Genomic DNA, 20710 nt, shown 5'->3' with positions numbered 1-20710 from the left:
CATATGGGTTTTACTCCCCAGTTAAAAGAACTTTATATTAAAATGGGAATTTCCAATCAGATGAATTTAGGCATCTTGAAATTGTTAAATAATTCTAGTCTTTTGTTCCTGAAAGGACTCATAGAAAATTGTCTTATTTGCAAGAATTCAGTTGAAGTCCAACCCTTCAAAAACAAAAGAAACATATGTACTATATATTTTAGAGTTTGAGATGGCTTTTAACAGCTAGTCATTACCTAAACATTTTATAGCAAATTGGGTAAACCAGAATCAACAGAAAGGAGAAGTTCAATCTGAAGCTCATTGAAAAAGGGCATATTACAGAGTGTAATTACATTAACCCCTTTAACTTGTGGCTAATGACCAAGTCAACAGGTGGAAAATGGGAAATGAGCCAAATGTTGAGGTTGATGGATCAGAAGGCGCGTAGATGAATAGGACCGGAACTAAAACCATATTTGAAAGCTGTGCTGTGTGTGGTACAGTGTGACATGCCATCAGGGAACACAGGTTGGTTTAAGATGAGCTCTCTTCCCTCAAGGAACTCAGAGTATAACAGGGAGACAAGGGCAGACTTCAGAAGAGAAGAAATGTCAAAAGCAGCCTATGATTCATGCCAAATGAGAGGAGAGAAGACTAATGACTTTTGACTTCCTTCCAAGTAATCCCCAGAGCTTCTCTAAATTAAAAGGAGACAACTCTAAAATGTATTTATAATTCTTTAAATTAAAAGACATTAAATAAAGCTAAAGTTATTTGCAATCTAACTTGTTTAGGACTTTTCTGGGTTTCTTGGTTTACCAATGTGAAATATGAAGCCATCCTACAGAATATTTAGAAGCTAAATGAGAAGTTAGAATCTAAAAGAAGATAGCCAAGCTGCATACTAGAAAATATTTAGAAGCTAAATGAGAAGTTAGGATCTAAAAGAAAATAACAAAGCGACATAATAGAAAATATTTCGGGGCTAAATGAGAAGTTAGAATCTAAAACAAGATAGCAAAGCTACAAAATAGAATAAAAATAAATAGAAAATCAAGCCTGTAGAGATTTTTGGCTCTTCTATGCCATGCATGAAATGGTAGACCAGTTACAATGAGACCCGGGGCAGCTCTCCTTCTTGGGGAGCCTTATTGGCTCTTAAAACAAGAGAATTTTTCTCATTGAGAAAAAGCCACAGGTCAGTGCATGCTTGACCTGAGCATATCTACCAGAGCTTAGAATTCAAACTTGGTCCTGGCTAAATAGTTCAGAGAGAAAACTTAAGCATAAATTCTGAACTTTTGTCAACCCAGATATCAGGGGCCAGATTTAAGCCAATTGTCTGCTGAAGAACCAAGGTACCTCCCTAATAACTCAGCATAGACTTGCAAATGGAACTAGAAAGGGCAGCTTCTGCCCTCCTCAGAAAAATACTGGTATCAAGGCTGGTGAGAGGAAACATCACATTAGAACTGGAAAGCATCCTGGTGATCCAGGTCATCACCAGATGATGAAATGCTTTTCAGGACTGTAATTAATTGCAAGACCAAGAGAGAACTAGTTCTCAACTCTTAGAAGTATATGTTCTATCTATGAACTACTTAGCAGAAATGACATGAAGTCAGCAAATAATTCTTTTGGGCTCCTTTCCTTGCCAAACTCCTCCCCAGATCTCTGGCCTCCATCCCTGAATCACCAGAAGTCCTAGAAGCCAAACTCAAAGCAGAAGTGCCAGATCAGTAGAGAGAACCCCATTCCTCAGCTCTGGAACTGTAGCCATTCACAAAGCAGAGGTGAATCTCCAAATCTCCATTCCCAAGTCTTCAGACATGAAATCTCCCCCACCAGGATGCCATCCATGTAGCTCTCCCAGAGCTCTCCTGGCCCCCCCAGAAAATCTGGAGATGTCAGTGTAGCAGTTTTTACACTACAGAAGTAGACCATGCGGAGCTTCTGGTTGACCTACATTTCCTAACAATAAACAGGTCATTCATACTGTATGTATATTCACTTAGTATAATTTGCTTTTAGGCTTTGGCTTACTAGAATATACATTTGATTTTACATCTTCATTCTTTACGTTATTGGAGAGTCATTAGCAGGAGTGTCACCTGGGATACTCTTAACAGATGTTTATCAATCTGAATGTCACCAAGTAACTGCTTTAGTTGCAATAGACTTATTCTACTAAGGGCTAACCAGTTAGCTCTCCTGAAGATGTAGAGCCATGAGATAACTAGAACTGACTAACAGTAAGTTCCAGCTAGTAAATAACGATTTAATGATTGCACACAGGTCATGTGATGGTCTATTTGAACAACTTTTCTTAAGTGAGAATGTGAGAAGTTAGTTTCTTTTAACAGTTTCAAAGAGGTATAATTCACACAAAATAAACTGCACATATTTAAAATGTGCAATTTGATAAGTGTTGAATATGTATATCCCTGTGAAATAACAATTAAGATGGTGAACATATCCACCTACAAGTGTTCTCATGTCCATTTTTACCCTCCCTTATGCTCCTCACTCCCTACCCCAAGCAATCATTAATTTGCTTGTCGCACTCTAGATTAGTCAGCATTTTAGAATTTCATCTAAATGAAATTATATCATACATACTCTTATTTGTCTGGCTTCTTTTAGGCAGCATAATTATTTGGAGATCTGTCCATGTTGTTTTCATAGTGTATCAATAGTTTATTCCTTTTTATTGTGAAGTAGTAATCCATTGTATGGATTTATCGTGGTTTGTTTTCTATTCATCTGTTAATAGACATTTGAGTTCCAGTACTTGGTTATTACATATAAAGCTGTGATGAACATTTGTGTCTTTGTATGGGTACATACTTTTAAAAATCTTGGGTTGGGGCGCCTGGGTGGCTCCATGGGTTGAGCATCTGACTCTTGATTTCAGCTCAGGTTGTGATCTCAGGGTCCTGAGGTAAAGCCCTGCGTCTGGCTCCGCATTCAGCATGGAGTCTGCTTGAGATTCTCTCTCCCCCTCTCCCTCTGCCCCTCCTGCTCATGTTCTCTCTCTCTCAAATAAATAAATCTTTTTTAAAAAATAAAAATTCTTGGTAAATACCTAGAAGTAAAATAACTGGAACATATGGTAGGTGTCTGCTTAACTTTTTAAAAAACTGCTGAACTGTTTTCCAGAGTGGTTGTACCATTTTTACATTCCCAGTTTTAGAGATCTGAACTCCACACATACATTGAGAAAGGTTGAAGTGCATGATACTCTTTGTGGAAATCATCTTTTATTTTGATGTGTACATCTCTGAAATCGTAAGGACTAAGAGAGAAAGTGGAATTCACTTTTCATAACCATCTGTCACAAAATATTATCTCTTTTGAAATAATCATATTAAATAAATATCCTTATTGTTACTGTTTATTTGGTGGTTTGTGAACATTGATGGAGTTAGTCAAGAGCTGGATTCATTAATGCCTGTCAAGAAAAAAAAAACAAAAAATCGATAATTAGGACTTCCTTTGAAGTTTCTAACTTTAATCATTTCAGTGATTTAAATGATCTAAACTCTCTTGCCCCCATTACTACTTGTTGGGAAAGAATTAAGAATGGACTTGACTTTTACCAGTTTCTAATCTGGATTTTAAAGTCTCAGTACAGAGATAAATAGTTCTAATCCAGTGAATTATAACATTTTATTTCAATTTACAAATAAATAATCCTGTATAATGGAACCTGATAATGTGCACAGGGGCTTCAACCTCTTTAACTATTACATATACTCAGTCCTAGTAAGCTTTGGTCATTGTATTATGCCTTTCTTAAGAACATCCATTCATTCATTCAATTAATATTTATTATTGTGTACTGGCACATACCAGACGATGCCTGGTCCATCTTCGCATTTCCCAGGGTGCAGTGTATTGCACACAGGTGCCAGCTCACAAATTCTTGTTAATTAATAGATGAATGACTGTTATCTTAGCGTAAATTCTATACCTCTCACTGTAATAGGACTAAAATTCCGCCTACTGACCTGAACCTATAAGCCTTTGCCATAGCCACAGCTTAAGGCCCCCCTTTTTTTTTTTTTTTTTTAAGATTCTGTTGCTCAGGCAACAAGATTTCTCCATGCCTGCTTGCATCCTGTTGCCAAGGCAACAGCGTATAGTTGGCAGGTTGGTCTGAGACATGGAATGTTTGCTGTATTGGAGATGCCTGTGGTTCACAACTTCTTTGATAAATCAGGGTATGCATAATTGTATTCAAGGATGTGACCTGACTCTAGTCTTTGAGTCACATCAAAGATGATTATGGATGTATGTGACCAGAAAGACCTTTGTGTAACCTCAGGACCTATGGATCTTGCCTCCTTTTAGCAGAAGTCTTGCTTATTTTGACTTATGGGTATTCTTTCCTCCCCTTTTTCATAATCCATATCTAGTTTTACTTAAATTGAATAAATACTGCTTGATCACTACTTGCCAGAATCAACCTAGCCTATCTGCCAATGTCAAAATCAAGCAGTCTTACAGAAACAAAATATTATCGATAAGACCACTGTGTTCCTTTTCTGTGCTAGTTCTAAACTTTTGTGGCTAATTGCTTGTTTCTAGCTGTTCTTGGAGTAGGAGTGGAGAGCCACAGGGGCACCATTCTCCTTTCCTGTAGTGACATCACCTCTGTTAAATTACAGATGGGGGACAAGAGAACTCAACCCTGCGTAATGCCCTGTTTTTTCATACATTATGAATGTCACTACCTGAAAGAGATTTCCAAGCAGTAAAGTGCCGGTTAACTCGGTGGTGTGATTACAGTAGCCTCAGAAGGCATTATCTTAATACCATAAGTCAACCCTCTCATTTCATAATGTTAAATATTTCTCCTTTTATCAACATCAACTAGTACTAACTACTTTTCACAATTGAATTAAGTTATGTAATGCACCTCCCTTGGTTCAGAAGTATATTCAGAAGGATTTTAGAAGAAATAAAATTCTAGAACTCTATCTCCTTTATGGCCAGGACTCCTCTGACACAATAATTATCCAAGTAATTTACCCTGCACTTGAAGTCATTCAGTGAAAAGTTGATTTAAAAAATTTCAAAGCTAATACCGTCAATCTCCACCTTACCTGTTATTGATTTGGGGTGGAAGTTGTAGGTTACCACTCAGATCCAGTGCTTCCGTTTCTGCTTTGGCTTATAAATTCTGGATCAAGTTGGAAGGGATGACCTTTCAGAATCCTTTGAAACTTTCCGTTTCTCTGAAATTCTGTTTCATCAGCCTGAAGTCCTATTAGTCAATTCCCATTTCAAAAAGTTTCAGAGGACACAAGCTTCATTATATTAAGCCTTTTCACCAGAAAACATTTCTGGAATGTTCTCTTTGTGTTAAGTCATTTCTGTCTGTTTTCCAACTTACACTATCATGGGAAACCATCCTCTGCAGCCATAATGTTCTATTGGACATAAACATTCAATCCAGTTCAGTCTAGAGGCAGACTTCTCTCAGGCTCTGCATAATTTCAATCTTTTGTCCATCTGTGGACCCAACAATTGTATAGTTAGATGTTGTCACTTCTGGCTATAATGAGTCTGTTCTATTTGGAAATTTCAGATGACTATACTTTCTTTTGATCCATGATATAATTTCCAGAGAAACTAATAGTTTTCCTGCCATACCTCTGCAAGCTTGTAAATTCCAAGACAAGGGACTATTTCTTTTCACTATCCCTACTCTATTGTCCAGCACAGTTTCTACACATAGTGGGCCCTTAATAAATATTGGTTGAATGAAATTGTGATGGTTATTTTAAAGATACCCTAAGTTCATTAAAGAGGACTTTAGAATTATATTAAGGAGTAGCAAATTTGGCTGCAACTCAGCATTGTCAGGATAGTCTGTTTCACATATCACTAGCCCATTTTTTAATACGTAAAAATGTTTGAAATTTTGGATTCTTCAGGACAACTGGAATAGTCATCTACTTAGCTCGGCATGTGAGTGGTTATCAGCTATCAAAAGTACCTGTAACCTTAGGAATAAAAGATCTCCACAAGTTACATTTTAATTAACCATTTAAGATAGTCTAAGAGGTATTGCAGGCTTAGCAGCTATGTGGCATGACTGTTAGCCTCAGTCATAATGTTTATGAAGACAATGACCAACACCTTCCAAGGAAGTGTCTGGCATGCACTGTTGAATATGGAGTCCCCTGGTCACATGTGAATCTTCAGCAGTTGAAGCGTAGCTGGTGTGATTGAGGAACGAAATTCTTAATTTCATTTTTAATATTCATTTAAATATAAAACAGTGTCAAATATCTCATTAGTTTTTATAGTTACTGCCTGCTGAAAAAATATTTTAGATATATTTGGTTAAATAAGATATGTTCTTAAAATTAACGTCACTTTTTTATTTCTACTTTTTAAAAATGTGGCTACCAGAAAATTTAAACTTCTGTTTGTGGTTTGCATTGTATTTTTGTTGGACAGTGCTAGAGCTGTCTAGAAGGCTAAGGCACAGGGTTACTCCCTTATGTGTGCTGTGATATACCATGTATGCAAAGATATGAGGTGTTGGAACAGCTGTTCTGCTCCTCAGCTCAGCCTGGGAGCATCCTGCCCATTTTTGGATACTACTGAGATTATGCCCCTCTTTGAACTTTCTGAGGGCAGGGCTTATCCATTTTCTTTCTCTAAATATGCCCCTTATCCCAGAACTAGGGAGAGTGTATTAATTGTATAAGGCTGGTGAGTTCCATTGACTTTTCACTGACTGAGAACTTGGGCTGGGAAAGGGACAGAGAAAATAGTGGGATCAGGAGAGGGTTGGCTTGGTGGGGAGTTAGGAGGAGTGGAAAAGGACTGGGAAGGAACTTACCATTGGATGCAAAGACTTTGGAATTATTCTAGTACTCTAGTTGGGCAATGGGTAAATGAGGGCCAATTTTGTTTTGCTTCATAATTTAGGTATGTGTTGCATTTACATGTCAAGAATTCTGTGCTTAAAATGAAAATGTTGGGGTAAGAGATTTATTAGCCATGTTTATTTGTATTTAAATCCCTTCCTTCATTCCTACTCAGCAGATATTTATCATGTGCCTTGAATGTAGTAGATATTTAATATGTTTTTGTTGGACTTAAATTTTGCATTACGTTTTGTTGCATTACATTTAGTATAGTTCTTACAACTTGTCAGGGTACAGATGTTTCTTATTTCATTCCAAAATAACTACTAAGAAATTGGCTCTAGATAACAGCAGAAAAAACAAGGTTGAAGGTTATTTATGGCTGTCCCTGGTGGGCTCTAAGGCCACCTCCAGGGGGTGGAAGGCACTGAGACCAAAAATGCAAAATGATCAGGAAGTCTAGAATTTCAGGGCAAGGCAAACAAGTGATGTTAATAACACTGGAAACTTAAGGAAAAATGTAATCCTCTTAAATGCAAAAGTCATCTCCTTTCATAGGAAGTGTTATAATTTCTTTTTTAAGATGACAGGAACAAAGCATCGAAAAATACTACATGTGAAATTTTAAACACTTATATTTTTTACAGATTTAATTTATTTATTTTAAAGAGAGAGAGAGAGAGCACACAAGTAGGGGGAAGGGGCAGAGGGAGACAGAGAATCTCCAGCAGACTCCCCGCAGAGCACGAAGCCCAACTCGGGGCTTGATCTCATGACCCAGAGTCATGACCTGAGCTGAAATCAAGAGTCGGGTGCTTAACTGACCAAGCCACCCAGGTGCCCCAAACACTTATTTTTAATGTAACATCATCATTTTGATTTTAAGTATAATAAGAAAATTATCCAAGACACTAAGATGTAGGCTCTTAATTATTCTTAGAGCTTATAAACCACTGTGATGAGACAGGGTTCTTTGATGTGCCAGTAGAATGTGAGGTCTGCTATGGGTTTGAATGGGTTTATTTTCCTCTTTATTAAGCTTTTGAGAGCATCTTGAGGAAAATAATCTTTTTTTTTTTATCTTTATATTGTAAACCATAGTAAGGTATAGGCTTTCAGTCAATGTTAGTCAAATCCAAGTTGAATAAGTCCTTCTAACAGCCCCTAATTCTGTTTTCAGGGACTTCACTGGTGGAATAGGATCCAGACCAAGACCAGGTAATTTCATGTGGGCAGTAACAAATTCGTGCATACCTCCCTAATATTCAATGTGATTCATGTTACAGTTTCATATCTCTCCCCCTTTTATTTCTTCAGCTTTGCTGCCTCTTGACCTGCTTCTGAAAGTACCACCCCTCATGCTCAGGGCCCACGTTAAGGAGCTAGAGGCCGAGTTAGTGACGGGGTGGCAGTCTCATAGCCTTCCCGCTGTGATTCTTCGCAGTCTCAAAGATCATGGTAGTACTTATTAGATCAAGTTGATGTCAAGCACACAATGGGCGAATACAGAATTATAGTTGGGCCTGAAATGTCTGAATGATGCTTGGGAGGTAATTTTAATACAAACAGCAGGAGAGTTTCATTTTGTTTGTCCACCATTATTAGTTTGGCAATTTAACAGTATCAAAATGCTTTCTGTGTTCACTTATTTGATTGAGATATTATAGGCTGTTTTTCTAAAATTTACATTTCTTCTTTGGTGGGGATGTTAACCAGTTAAATTATTCGTGCTTAAAATGCATACCTACTAACAAAAACTAGTAATTGTTTTACATTCTTTTCTTTTCCTTTTTTTTTTTTTTTCTTTTTGAGAGAGAGAGAGAGAAAATGGGGTGGGGAGGAGCGGAGGGAGAGAGAGAGAGAGAATCTTAAGCAGGCTCCACACCCAGCACAGAGTCAGATGCGGAGCTCAGTCTCATGGCCCTGAAATCATGACATAAGCCAAAATCAAGAGTTGAATGCTTAACCAACTGAGCCATGCAGGCACCCTACATTCATATTTCTGTAAGCTCTACACCTATTTGATACAAGGGAGTGAAGTTTATCTTTGTTTATCTCCTTTATTCTGACACAGATAGTCTTGGTTATTTCTATTTGTATTTGATTAAACAATATTATATAACATTGTTTTTCTAATAATTTAAATATTATGGATTCTTAAAACATAAAAGTAATGGTTTGGGGAAAAACAGAATGTGTTAGTTAATGTTTCAGATTTCTATTAAAGAGGACCAAAGTACAACAGTAATAGTTAAACTGTTAGCTAAGCCTGAACAATTCAGGGAAAAAGTATGGTGATTTGTGCTTTATATTCATACATATATGACTCTTTAGTATTAAAGTTCTGTTTTACTATTTTGGTTAATTTGGAATATTGCTCAATGCTGTTTTCATTTTGGCTTCCTTAATTCACGTTCTTTTGTAGAGTTAACACCTATGGTGAACATAACGATGTGAATTGATTTACTGTAACATTAGTCCATGTCTTCACATTTATTAAATTTGCTCTGGAAGAGTTATTGACAGTCTGGGGCCATTTACACCATCAGCATAGATGCAAAAAAAGATGGTTTTGTTATTAAGATGTCCATAGCTATCATGCTGACCATGCTGTTTGGTATAAGGTAAGTTCAAACATAATATAATCATGAAGCTAAAATGGTTGTTGATTGATTTTATAATAGCAAGGGCAGAAAAATATATTTATTTAAGCAATTCACAGTTCTGCTGTGATTCATAATAGGAATTCCTTTTCCTAAAGAGCATGTTGAATTGGCCCAGTTTAAGACTTATTTTATATCCATGAAATTGGTCAGATCTCTTGACCTTTAAACAAACTAACTGCATTAAAGCACAGTTTACATGTAATATATTCTATTTCTAAACTTATAGTTTGTTAGACTATCCAATTTTTAAAATATACTGACAGATATTGTAGAATATACTATAGTGTTGTCAGTGAATGCTAAAGTTCACCCATACAGGACCTATGTTTCTACTAATATTATAGACACATCAGTGCATATGAGAACATTTGGGTTGGTATCTATGGGTTATTCTAATTTCAAGTAAAAAAAAAATTCTTTGATTTTTCTCCATCTTAATGCAAAATTACTTTTCTGCTTAATATAGAAGTCATACTTTTTAAAGTGTTGTGGCTAAGTTTGGATTATCGTTGCTTTATTAAATCACCAACAACTGGTACCAGCCCTATCCACTTAGCTTACCTCATCTGCAAATCATGCTCCATTCCAGTTGTTACCTCTGTGTCTCTAGCCTAACTAAGAAAATGAAAAGGTGACATTAATAGAGCTCTCCAACAATAGGGAAACAAGTTTGGACCAAGGTTTCCTGAGACACTGTTGGGCTGGTCAGTTGTAAGTTATATCTTAAATATTTGTTACTCAGAATGGGTAAAGCACTGAAATGTGTGGATGAATAATTTTTTTTACAAGCAGTCTATATTAATGTATTTTTATTTATTTAACATTTGATTTAGCTTTTTTGGATAGAAAGGAACATGCTTGGATGAAAGGAACATTATGTATAACCAACAGCCCATTATCTAAATGTTCCAGAAAAAATTGTCAGGGAGGGAAGAATTTTGTCAAAACCTGAGTGTGCTCCCAGGACCATATCTAGAATGTAAACATCATTTTCCATATGCTCCGGCAGAACAAATGGTGAGAGCTATGATTTTAGAGTACCAAGTGGCTGTATTATAATATGATTTTGTCAGGCTGGTACTCCTAATGTGAACTTCTAGGTTCATATTGTGGTGACACAGACTTCTGTAGAACAAATAACTATGGAACCATTTCAAGTTAACACTTATTAAAGTCCTCCTGTTCTGTCTTTTAATACCAACTAGATTGGGTAAAGAATTTATTTTATACATATTTTAAACATATGATGTATACATATACAGATACTTGCAGTTCTTTGCCAACAGAAATGAAAACTTAGGAATTTCTATCTTGCATGGATAAAAATATTAACACTAGTTAACGTGGACTGAATGAATGAACGAACATTTTTGACATGTTAAATATTTTAGCTCCATTTCCCTAACTTTAGTCACTGATGGATTACCTAAGTGCACAAATTTGACCATTTCTGAGTATCATGTGTATAACTCTTTTCCTAATATAGGTTTCTTTAATTTGACTCACTTTCTCAACTTAAATTTAGTTAAAGGAGAGTTTATATTATTGCTACAAATGGGAAATCAGTATAGAATCCCTGGCCAAAAATAGATGGCAATTGTAAAAATAAATGAAGTATAAGCAAAACAATATTATTAAATCCTAAGTAGATACTGTTTTCTGCTTACCCTGAGGTCTGCTTTCTTTGTTATGAAAGAACATTAGTTACTATTTGAGAAATGGTGATGACATACTTGTTCTATACTAACTTACTCCTTAATATAATCAATAGAAAATAAAATTGGAAAAGTTTTATATCTGTTCTACTTATTATGTAAGATTATGCTGTATTAAGTTCCCCATGCCTTAGGAGACTCAGTTCTTTAAAAATAATTGTTTGGCTCTGTTGTGTGTCAATCTAACAACTGGATATTTTGAATGGGGGAAAGCATGTGGTGTGGTGTGTTGTGTCTAAAAAAGAAACAGGTCTTTCCTCTTGTGGTAGAGGACGTGGTGTCATATATTTGTGAAAACTAAATCATAACATAACATATTATGAGAAATGTATCCTTTATCAAGTACATAGAGTACATTTTAATAATGTGGATGCCATTAGCATGGGTCAAATGTAAATTTTGGGGAGCACCAATCAAACCCAAATTTAAAGTGCACATGTAATGTCAACAAAGACTATGGCCTAATTTGACTGGATTAACACTGACATTTCCCTCTCCCTTGCTCACTTTTCCATTTCCCAGCAGTGAACAGCCAGGTGCTGAACTGATATATGGGAATTCTTATGCTCTGCATTTTGAATAGGAATTGTCACTTCATGATTTCTGGGCTCTTAATTATGCTTTCTTACTAGATGACTGAGAAGCTATTTTTGTACCTGTCTTTTGTTCATAAAGGTCAGATCTAAATAAAGTAGTCAGTGTTTCATCCAAGTATTCCAGAGAACACGGCTTAATATTCCAGTCCTTGTCATTAGCAACCTTCAGTAGCTTACTTTCAAGTTAGTTATTGACATAAAGTAATTAATACTAAATTTCACAGTTGCCAAAGTGATTTGGAGTACATGCCTTGTCTTGTTTTATTTCATGGCAATTCTTTCAGCAAATAAAGTGCTCACCAGATTTAAAAAAAAAAAAAATTCTTACAATACTTCTCTATACCATGAAATTCGGCATATAATTATATACTTTTTTAATATTGTTTGTTGGGATTTGGATATATTGGTTAGATTTCCCAACCAAATTGTAGGCGTATTTAGTAAAGTTTAAATATATCTTGGGTACTTTCTCTGAGGTCAGGCCCTTGAAAACTACCTATTGAGTAACCGATGTAGACTACCACTGTATAAAATGTTGTTTATCCTTGCTACTGAGAGCAACAATCACCTTATGATGACTTAAAAAATGGGGAACAATGATACTTTAATGTTAGATTTAAGACTGGGGAAGGGGTGGGAGACAACAAATTTCTTTTGCCAGTGGTGATTTGCTTCCTAATTCTTCCTGCCAAGGGAGATAGGTCCCAGGTTGAATGCTGCCTGGAGATGTAGATTTTTTTTCAAGTTCTTGTAGAATAAGGTCTTTCCAAAGAGATACTCAGTCTCACAGAAGTTATTGATGGTTCCAATCTAAGACTGAAATTTGCAAATTGCAAATCAGCTGTTAAATGGTAGCCCACAACCCTGCCTTGTGGGTTTTTTCCCTGGGGGAAAGGGTAAGTAGAAGGAGGGGAAGGAAGCTACCCCTGGTAGTAATAAGAGGAGGTCACTGGCTTGGATGGATTGTAGCAGTGTAAAATAATCAAGTCAATGGAGAAAGGCAAGGCTCTCAAATTTCAAACTGCTATTACTAATGCTTTTTAATGGAATTTAAAAATAGTTTCCGAGTGTTTACAATCCCCTTTGAATTATTGTCATACAGTAATATGAATATTGAGGATGGTGACGAGTGAGCCAATATTAATGAGAAAGAGGCAAGAGACCTCTTTCTTCTAGCCAACCCAACCACCTGTCCTCTTCTTAATTAATTAATTAATTTGAGAGAGAGTGAGCATGGGGGAAGGCGCAGAGGGAGAGAGAGAGAATCCTGAAGCAGACTCCCCAGTGAGCACGGAGCCTGATGCTAATTCCAGGACCCTGAGATCATGATCTGAGCTGAAATCAAGAGTAGGCTGCTTAACCAACTGAGCCACCCAGGCTTCTCATAGACCTCACCCATTCTTAATTGACATTCCTCACTATGGATTCCATAGATTATTTGGGATACTTTAGAGAGGGTATTAATTAATTTTTTTAAAATTTGTATAACTATTTATTGTTTTCTACTTTATTGGAATGCAAAAGCACAATTCTTCTTAAAGTTATTCTTTAGCAAGTGTCCTAGTTTTATTTAACCCATTATTGATGGAACCAGATGGAGAATAAAAGAGCTAGTTCCAAGAGCATTTGAAGAACGGGGATTTGTATAGTTAGCCAAGAAAGAAAAGCTGAAATAACATTGTTAAATTGAGCATAAGACTGGTGAGATAAAACTATTACATTTTTGTAATTAACTTCTTGATCAGTCTATAAAGTCATACCAATATATCAATTTCTGCAGGTTAATCAGGATCACTACAGGCTGGAAACTGCCTGTACCTTTACTGGTGTGGATTATTGGTTAGATATACTGGGACATTACCCAATAGTATTAGACTGGGATCAAATGGAGTTATCAGAAAATGCTCTAGCATGATGTTCAAGAATCAAACAATAATAATTTTGCCTATTCTCCATGACTAGGATAAATTCTTCTTATTCAGGTAATTGAATGAGGCTTGGTATGCCATCTTTTCTTTCTGTGTTGTTTTGTTTTGTTCTTTAGTTTGATTGATTAGTCTTTGTAGCCATAGTGCTGAACATAGTGTGTTTTCGCACCACAATATTTTCTTCTTGAGAATTCTGGGTTACATCAATAGAGTTGACTTTTTAAAAAAATGTTCCCTCTAGGAGGAATAAAGGGAGCAAGCATGACTTGCATAGTCATTGTAGCATAGTGAAAGAAATAACTAAGTCAATGGAGAAAACTCAGGCTGTACGGACTACACCAAATGCATATGCTATTTTTAGGCCACAAATTCAGCAACAAAAATCTAACTTTTTATATTTTCCCAGCACTAAACTGAATTTTTATATTGAGCCCCCATTCCACATATCAGAACACATAGTCAGTTACCTTAAAGGTAAATTTCAATGTGTTGATGATTTCTTTGTCAGCTTAAAATCAAACAGACTGAGGATTGCTCTTCTCTCTGTTCTTCCCTGAGTGGTATTTTTGGCATCATGAGACCACCTGTGCTGGTATCCGATCTGATTATTGAATACGGTTATCCTTCCACATTGGCATCCAAAGAATGTAGTGGCACAGCCCTACCTGACTTCCAGTTCCCAGTCTATGGTTCCATCTGTGGCCATGAATGAAAGCAAGACCTCTATAGCGCATGCTCTCTCATTCTGTCAGCTCACCATCTCAGGGGCCTGGGAGGGTTGGCCAGTTCTTCCCCACCTCTCTGGGCCTGGAGACTTGGGAACTCAGTAGGCCCTCTTTGCCTCTGACACCCTGGGAAGCTATCTCCCCATCTCACCCCACTCCTTGCTGTGATACAGCGAACATCTTATGACCAGAGCTCTCAGAGTTCCCCATGGAGACCAAACCTACAGTCCTACCACTCTTGAATCCCCAACTTAAAGAGAGTTCCATCATCCAACTCTCCCCTCCTCCTGCCCCCACCCAGACTGCGTGAAGTAAGCTAGGATTTGAGTCTCTTCTGAGATTTCTTTTCTTCTGGTCTTTCTGTCCTCCCTCCTCAGAGAAGCTTTGTCTTATGGCAGGGGGGTCAGGGGATGGGAGGGAGAGTTGTTCAGCAACAATTCTTTTGAATCTCTCTGCCTTCTATTTAGACTATTGCTTTTTAAAGCCCAGAAATGTACTCTCTCTGTTCTTTGGTTCCTCCCTGCCACCCCATCTTGGGCAATGCTAGCCTCACACTCCACTACTTGACAATAGGAGGCTCATGAAGTCAAAAATAAGTGTGGGAAATAATGCAGCAGAAAATTCTCCACACAGCATCCTCCTTGTGTATTATATAATCACTTCTAGGAACTTCGACCTTAAAAATCCTGAGATTATATTTTACAGTTTGAAAAAGTAACTAAAGAGATAACAAGTTTGGAAGTGGGGAAAACCCTAATCCTCACACATGCACAAATTAAACCTGAACAGGATGTGAGATGCATATTGTAAAAGTGATTAAGCCAGAATTCAAGAAGGAAGGGCTTCAAAGCAGCCTTGCTTTTTTGACCTTTAAACGGCTTGATTCTGAAGATTCAAATGAAAGGGGGCGAAAGAGTCTAATCACCCAGTGAGTAAAAGGAACTGAGACTTTGATGAAGCTTCCTGCCATCCTATAGGAAATGCCACCAGGGGAAGTGGGAGGAGGTTGGGTGGGGTGGGGCAGAAGGGGGGTGACTAGGTGCAGACTCTCAAGTCTCTTCCTAATAATTTCTACTTGCTTGTGGAAGTGTTGGTCAGTCTTGGGAAGGATTCCATGCCTAAGCTCATTAGTCGTCATCCTCTCCCTTACTTCCCTCTCACTTTCCATGGGATGTCATCCTCCCAGTAATGGGGATCCAGTCTTCAGCAGTGTCCTTGGCTCCTGCTCCTCATGGGCCAATGGTCACCACATGCTATTCCAAACCAGGCCTTCTGACTTCAGCTCTGGGCTTCTTTTCATGAGATCACCTTTCCTGAAACACAGTCTCCCTTATGGGTCCTCACCATCATATATGGTGCCTGGCTACCTCTTTAGCTGTACTCAATACTGTACCTTTTTATTATAGGGCACACTAGATAAACTAGACACCTTACTGTTCTCCAGATGTGGCCTTCACTTAGCTGACTCCTGCCCTTTGCTGAAAACTGTTTCTTCTACTCAGAAGCTGCCACTCAAGTATACCTTCCCTCACACCAAATCCATGTCCTATGCTTATTAAAGGCTTACTAATTCTCCATGGTCTTCTCAAATGTAACTTTTGCATCAACTCTCTATCCCCCTTCTTGTGGTTCTCTGGGTAAACTTTTCATGAACGCTTTGTGAGTGCAATATCCTTTGTTGAACTTCTGGTACCCTCTACACTGCTGGCTGTAGTGTTAGATTGTTGAACATTTGTAGATCTGAATTACAATTCTGCTACTTTATTTCATTTTACAAAAGCTAAGGAAAGAGGTGAGAGTAAATCTGTTTACTATACTAAAATTTAAAGGGTTGCATTGTCTTTCAATGGGGTATTTGGTCAAATACAGAAAAGCCAATATATGTTTTGGCCCCATTCATAGAGCAAAAATAGTCTTTGCTTCTTCAGGGAGCTCCTGCCCAAAATGTTCTCTTCTGCAGTTGTTCAAAACTTCCTGACTCTTAGCAGAGAGAATTCAGAAAAATAGGAGGTTATACTATATCTTGGTCAACTTGAAGAATACAGTGTAATCCATCTTTTGTTCAAATTGTAGTAATTAACAGTTTCAGGGCTTGTGTTGTGAATGGTAGTTTCATTAGACTGGATATATAGCATAAATCAAGTCTCAAAGCACCAGAAAGGGGACCCTAACTTGGCTATTGTAATGTGCCATGAGATAAAAAAAACAGAGAGAGTATACTGCACAGACTACAAAGACCTATTTCCAGTTTAATACATCTAGATGCTTTCCAAAAATCTTTAATCCATTGAATGTTCAAAGGCCTAGATAGAACATCATGTTAAAAATAGTGACCCTTTTAAGAAGAGAAATAGTATTTGAGGCCTGGGAAGGAGCATAAGTATTATTTTATGTTTGAGGTAACCAGAGGAATTGTCCTAGTGATGAGTCAGGAAGAGAAGTGGGAGCCCCTCAGCTCCTGTCTAGACTGAGTCACTTGGTGTTTTAGGACCTACCTCATTTCATGGTCCAGCCATCACCTGCTCTGTGATCTTGTTGGACAGTTTCCTTAATCTGACACTCTTTTTTTTAAAAAAGATTTATTTATTTTAGAGAGAGAGAACATGAGTGAGGGAGAGACAGAGGAAGAGGGAGAGAGAGAATCTCAAGCAGCCTCTGCTCTGAGCATGGAGCCCCATGTGGGACTCGATCTCATGACCCTGAGATCATGACCTGAGCCAAAACTAAGAGTTGGAAGCCCAACTGACCGTGCCACCTAGGTGCCCCATTTAATCTTACTCTCTTTATCTGTAAGATGAAATAAGAACAACTACCCTTCAGAAGTTTTCAAGGATTAGATGAAACTAAATATGTAAAACCCTTCCCAGTGTCTGCCCCAAGTTCATGCTAAAAAAGCACTGGTCTTCCTCCAGATCCTCCTACTTACTACCCCAGAGGGGGGTAAAAATTGCTGTTTAGGGTCATGCTTGCCAGAGTAAGATAACAAATATTACTTTTAAAATTACTTTTAAAAATTTATGATACCTTTGAATAAATTACTTTTTTTTTTTTAAGGCATCTTTTTTTTTTTAAGATTTTATTTATTTATTTGACAGAGCGAGAGACAGCCAAAGAGGGAACACAAGCAGGGGGAGTGGGAGAGGGAGAAGCAGGCTTCCCGGTGAGCAGGGAGCCCGATGTGGGGCTCAATCCCAGGACCCTGGGATCATGACATGAGCCGAAGGCAGACGCTTAATGACTGAGCCACCCAGGCGCCCCTAAATTACTTTTTATAAGGAATTTTGTAGTTTCCTTTTAAGTTTTAAAATTAAATCCACTAATTAAATTCACTAATATAATAAAACTAGAAAAGGAAGTTAAAATTGAGTCAATTTTAAACTTTGATTTCATGTAAATTTTAATGGGACCAAATATTGTCTATCTTTTGCAGTAGGAACTACATAGATATGAATCATAGGCATACTACATATGATGGGAATTGAAATATAATCAGCTTCTGTGATTTTTTTTTAAAGATTTTATTTATTTATTTGAGAGAGAGAATGAGATAGAGAGAGAGAGCATGAGAGGGGGGAGGGTCAGAGGGCGAAGCAGGCTCCCCGCCGAGCAGGGAGCCCGATGCGGGACTCGATCCTGGGACTCCAGGATCATGACCTGAGCTGAAGGCAGTGGCTTAACCAACTGAGCCACCCAGGCGCCCCTGTGATTTTTTTTAAGAGAAAATTATTTTAATAAAAATACTCAGGACAAAATTATCAACATAAATATGTGTTGCATTTTTTTGTGAAAAGTTAGGAAGCATAGTATTTTTAGTTTGCTGATCTGAAAGATTTATTGAGAGAGAATGCTTTAAAAATCAGAATGGTATGGCTAACATTTACCACAAATTTGGTAATTATCAATATTTAAATACACAATAAAAATTTTAAAAACAGTACCTATGTGAATTTTTATCACTTTTGTTTTCCTAAAATTATTAAGGGCTAAATAAATATACATTCTGATGTAAGGAAATATAAAGATTTGAGCATTTGATCAGGTAGAAGAGGGAGATTCATGGTTCTCATACCCAGGATTAGCTGAAGTAGTTTAGGAAATCAAGAGGGTTTATAAATAGTACAGCCAGTATATAGAACTATCATTCTGAGTCTCACATTTCCTTTTTTCCTCCATTCCTAACTCATGAGATTATTCACATCTCAGTAACCCTGCCAGAGGACCCAGGAGTGCTGAACTGGTCATGGGATCCTGTCTTGCCATTTTACAGCAGCAGTGGGTATCTGAGAGACTGTTCTGGTAGTACCTAAGACTAAAAATTACCTTTAGTCTAGGTGACAGGGATGGGAAATACCCTTTAAATTGAAAAGAAGTAACAGATTAGGTAAAAATACTCTTAATATATAAAATACAGTAAAGTCATTAGTATTTAGACTATATAAAGAGCATTTACAAATCAATAAGAAAAAGAAGCATGGGACACAAACAGGAAATTCACCAAAGAAGTACAATAGCCTCACCAGCATTTAGGTAAACACAAAATAAAACAAAGTCAGATTGGCAAAATTGAAAAGTTTGATAACACATAGTGTTGATTAAGGTGTAGAAAAGTGGCTTCTCTTCCAGTCAGAGTGCATATTGATTCAGCTACTTAAATATGTATTTGTTAAAATAAGAAATATGTATATCTGAGGCCCAGCTATTTGATTTCTCCTTATCTCCCCATGAGACCTTTTGTACTTAATGCACAATGAGGCATGTTCATGTGTGCTCACTGCAGCATCATTTATAATCATGAGAGACTGAAAGCAAATTAAGTTCCCTTTGAGATAGAAGTGGCTGAAGTAACTATGATGCATGCAGAACATGTAGCACTCTTTAATAGTGGTTATAAAGAATGGGTTAGAACTGTGTGTGTTGATAAAAAAGAATCTCCATGACAGACTGAGTCAAGAAGAAAAAAAAAATTGTAGCACAACCTTATGATGTGTCACCATTTATTTAAAAAGAGAGAAAGAAAGAAAGCATGAGGTAATACTATAGACTTTCTCCAATAGTAGCTTTCAAGTCTTTTGGAAATGACCTTCAACAAGGAACACATTTTATATCGCAACTGAGTGGACCCTTACTATATGCAATGTACTCTGAAATCTTTCTATCATATTCCATGTCATTCCATTCCATTTATCAAAATGCTGGTCATGACCCACTAAACTGCTTTCAGGATTCAATCACCGTTTGAAAAATACTGTTCTGAAAGTACACAGTTTCATATGTAAATGGATAGAAAAGGGACCAGAAGGCAACACACCAAGCTGATGTCAAAGGTTACTTCCGCAGAGGTGCCGAAGGGGGGTGGGGGGTGGTTCCAGGGACCCTCCAGCCCTTTCTGTAACACCTGGTTTGTTTTTATGTTCATTTGCTTGTTTTATGATGGGCATGTGTAATTAAACATTTTTAAATTGATTTTTTAGAGAATGAACAATCAAAACTATTTTTAAGAGGCAAAGATTTAGTGGGACTGAGAGAGTCGTGGTCAAAAGGTCTTAAGAAGGGCGCCTGGGTGGCTCAGTTGGTTAAGCGACTGCCTTCGGCTCAGGTCATGATCCTGGAGTCCCTGGATCGAGTCCCGCATCGGGCTCCCTGCTCGGCAGGGAGCCTGCTTCTCCCTCTGACCCTCCCCCCTCTCATGTGCTCTCTCTCTCATTCTCTCTGTCTCAAATAAATAAATAAAATCTTTAAAAAAAAAAAAGGTCTTAAGAAAATTTTAAGTTGCTTTGCATAATTGAGTAGTTCAGAAGATAGGCATCTAGCTAACTGTCTCTGTTTTTGTGTTTAGGGCCACAGATGAGCACATTCTTGTGGCAAGGTAGAGTCAAACCCGTGTGATATCCCACTCAAAATGTCGTCACAATCTAGGAACACTCTGCCGTGCTGTGAGATTTTAACTCGTTACTATGAATGTCAAGTCCACATATTCAAAAACATAAAGTAGTTAACATAAAGGTGATCCAAAAAATCCAACCCTCCGGCTTCAGAAAATGTGAAGTTACTGTTCCTGTAGCAACAGTGTCTTGGCCGCATTACGCAGTCTGTAGTTTTCGGTATAACACTTACGTTTTGAGAATCATTTCTACAGGAAATGCTGCTGTAGAACATTTGACATATGTACACATGTCCGTCTGTGTGGACTGGAGCAGATAACTCCGGCATT

The 20710-nt window shown here is 37.4% G+C and overlaps 1 protein-coding gene across 11 annotated transcripts in view; it reads left to right on the top strand.

Moving 5' to 3' along the window:
* NEK10 (NIMA related kinase 10) overlaps nt 1-20710 on the top strand; it is a 239037-nt gene that overhangs the window by 184876 nt on the left and 33451 nt on the right. For 6 of the 11 annotated variants that reach the window (XR_013447948.1, XM_078072515.1, XM_078072550.1 and 3 more), the window contains 3 exons: nt 8050-8087; nt 8187-8327; nt 20336-20365. Coding sequence is in view for 10 of the 11 variants with exons in the window: in XM_078072515.1 (XP_077928641.1) it covers nt 8050-8087; nt 8187-8327; nt 20336-20365 (209 nt within the window). In the remaining variant the exon portion in view is untranslated. The remainder of the gene's footprint in view (nt 1-8049; nt 8088-8186; nt 8328-20335; nt 20366-20710) is intronic. The other 5 variants (XM_078072551.1, XM_078072548.1, XM_078072543.1 and 2 more) reach the window with 2 other exon arrangements.

The sequence above is a fragment of the Halichoerus grypus genome, chromosome 1 (genome assembly GCF_964656455.1).
Source record: "Halichoerus grypus chromosome 1, mHalGry1.hap1.1, whole genome shotgun sequence".
NCBI lineage: Eukaryota > Metazoa > Chordata > Mammalia > Carnivora > Phocidae > Halichoerus > Halichoerus grypus.
Note: the sequence above shows the minus strand (reverse complement) of the source record. Positions and strands in the feature narration are given on the sequence as shown.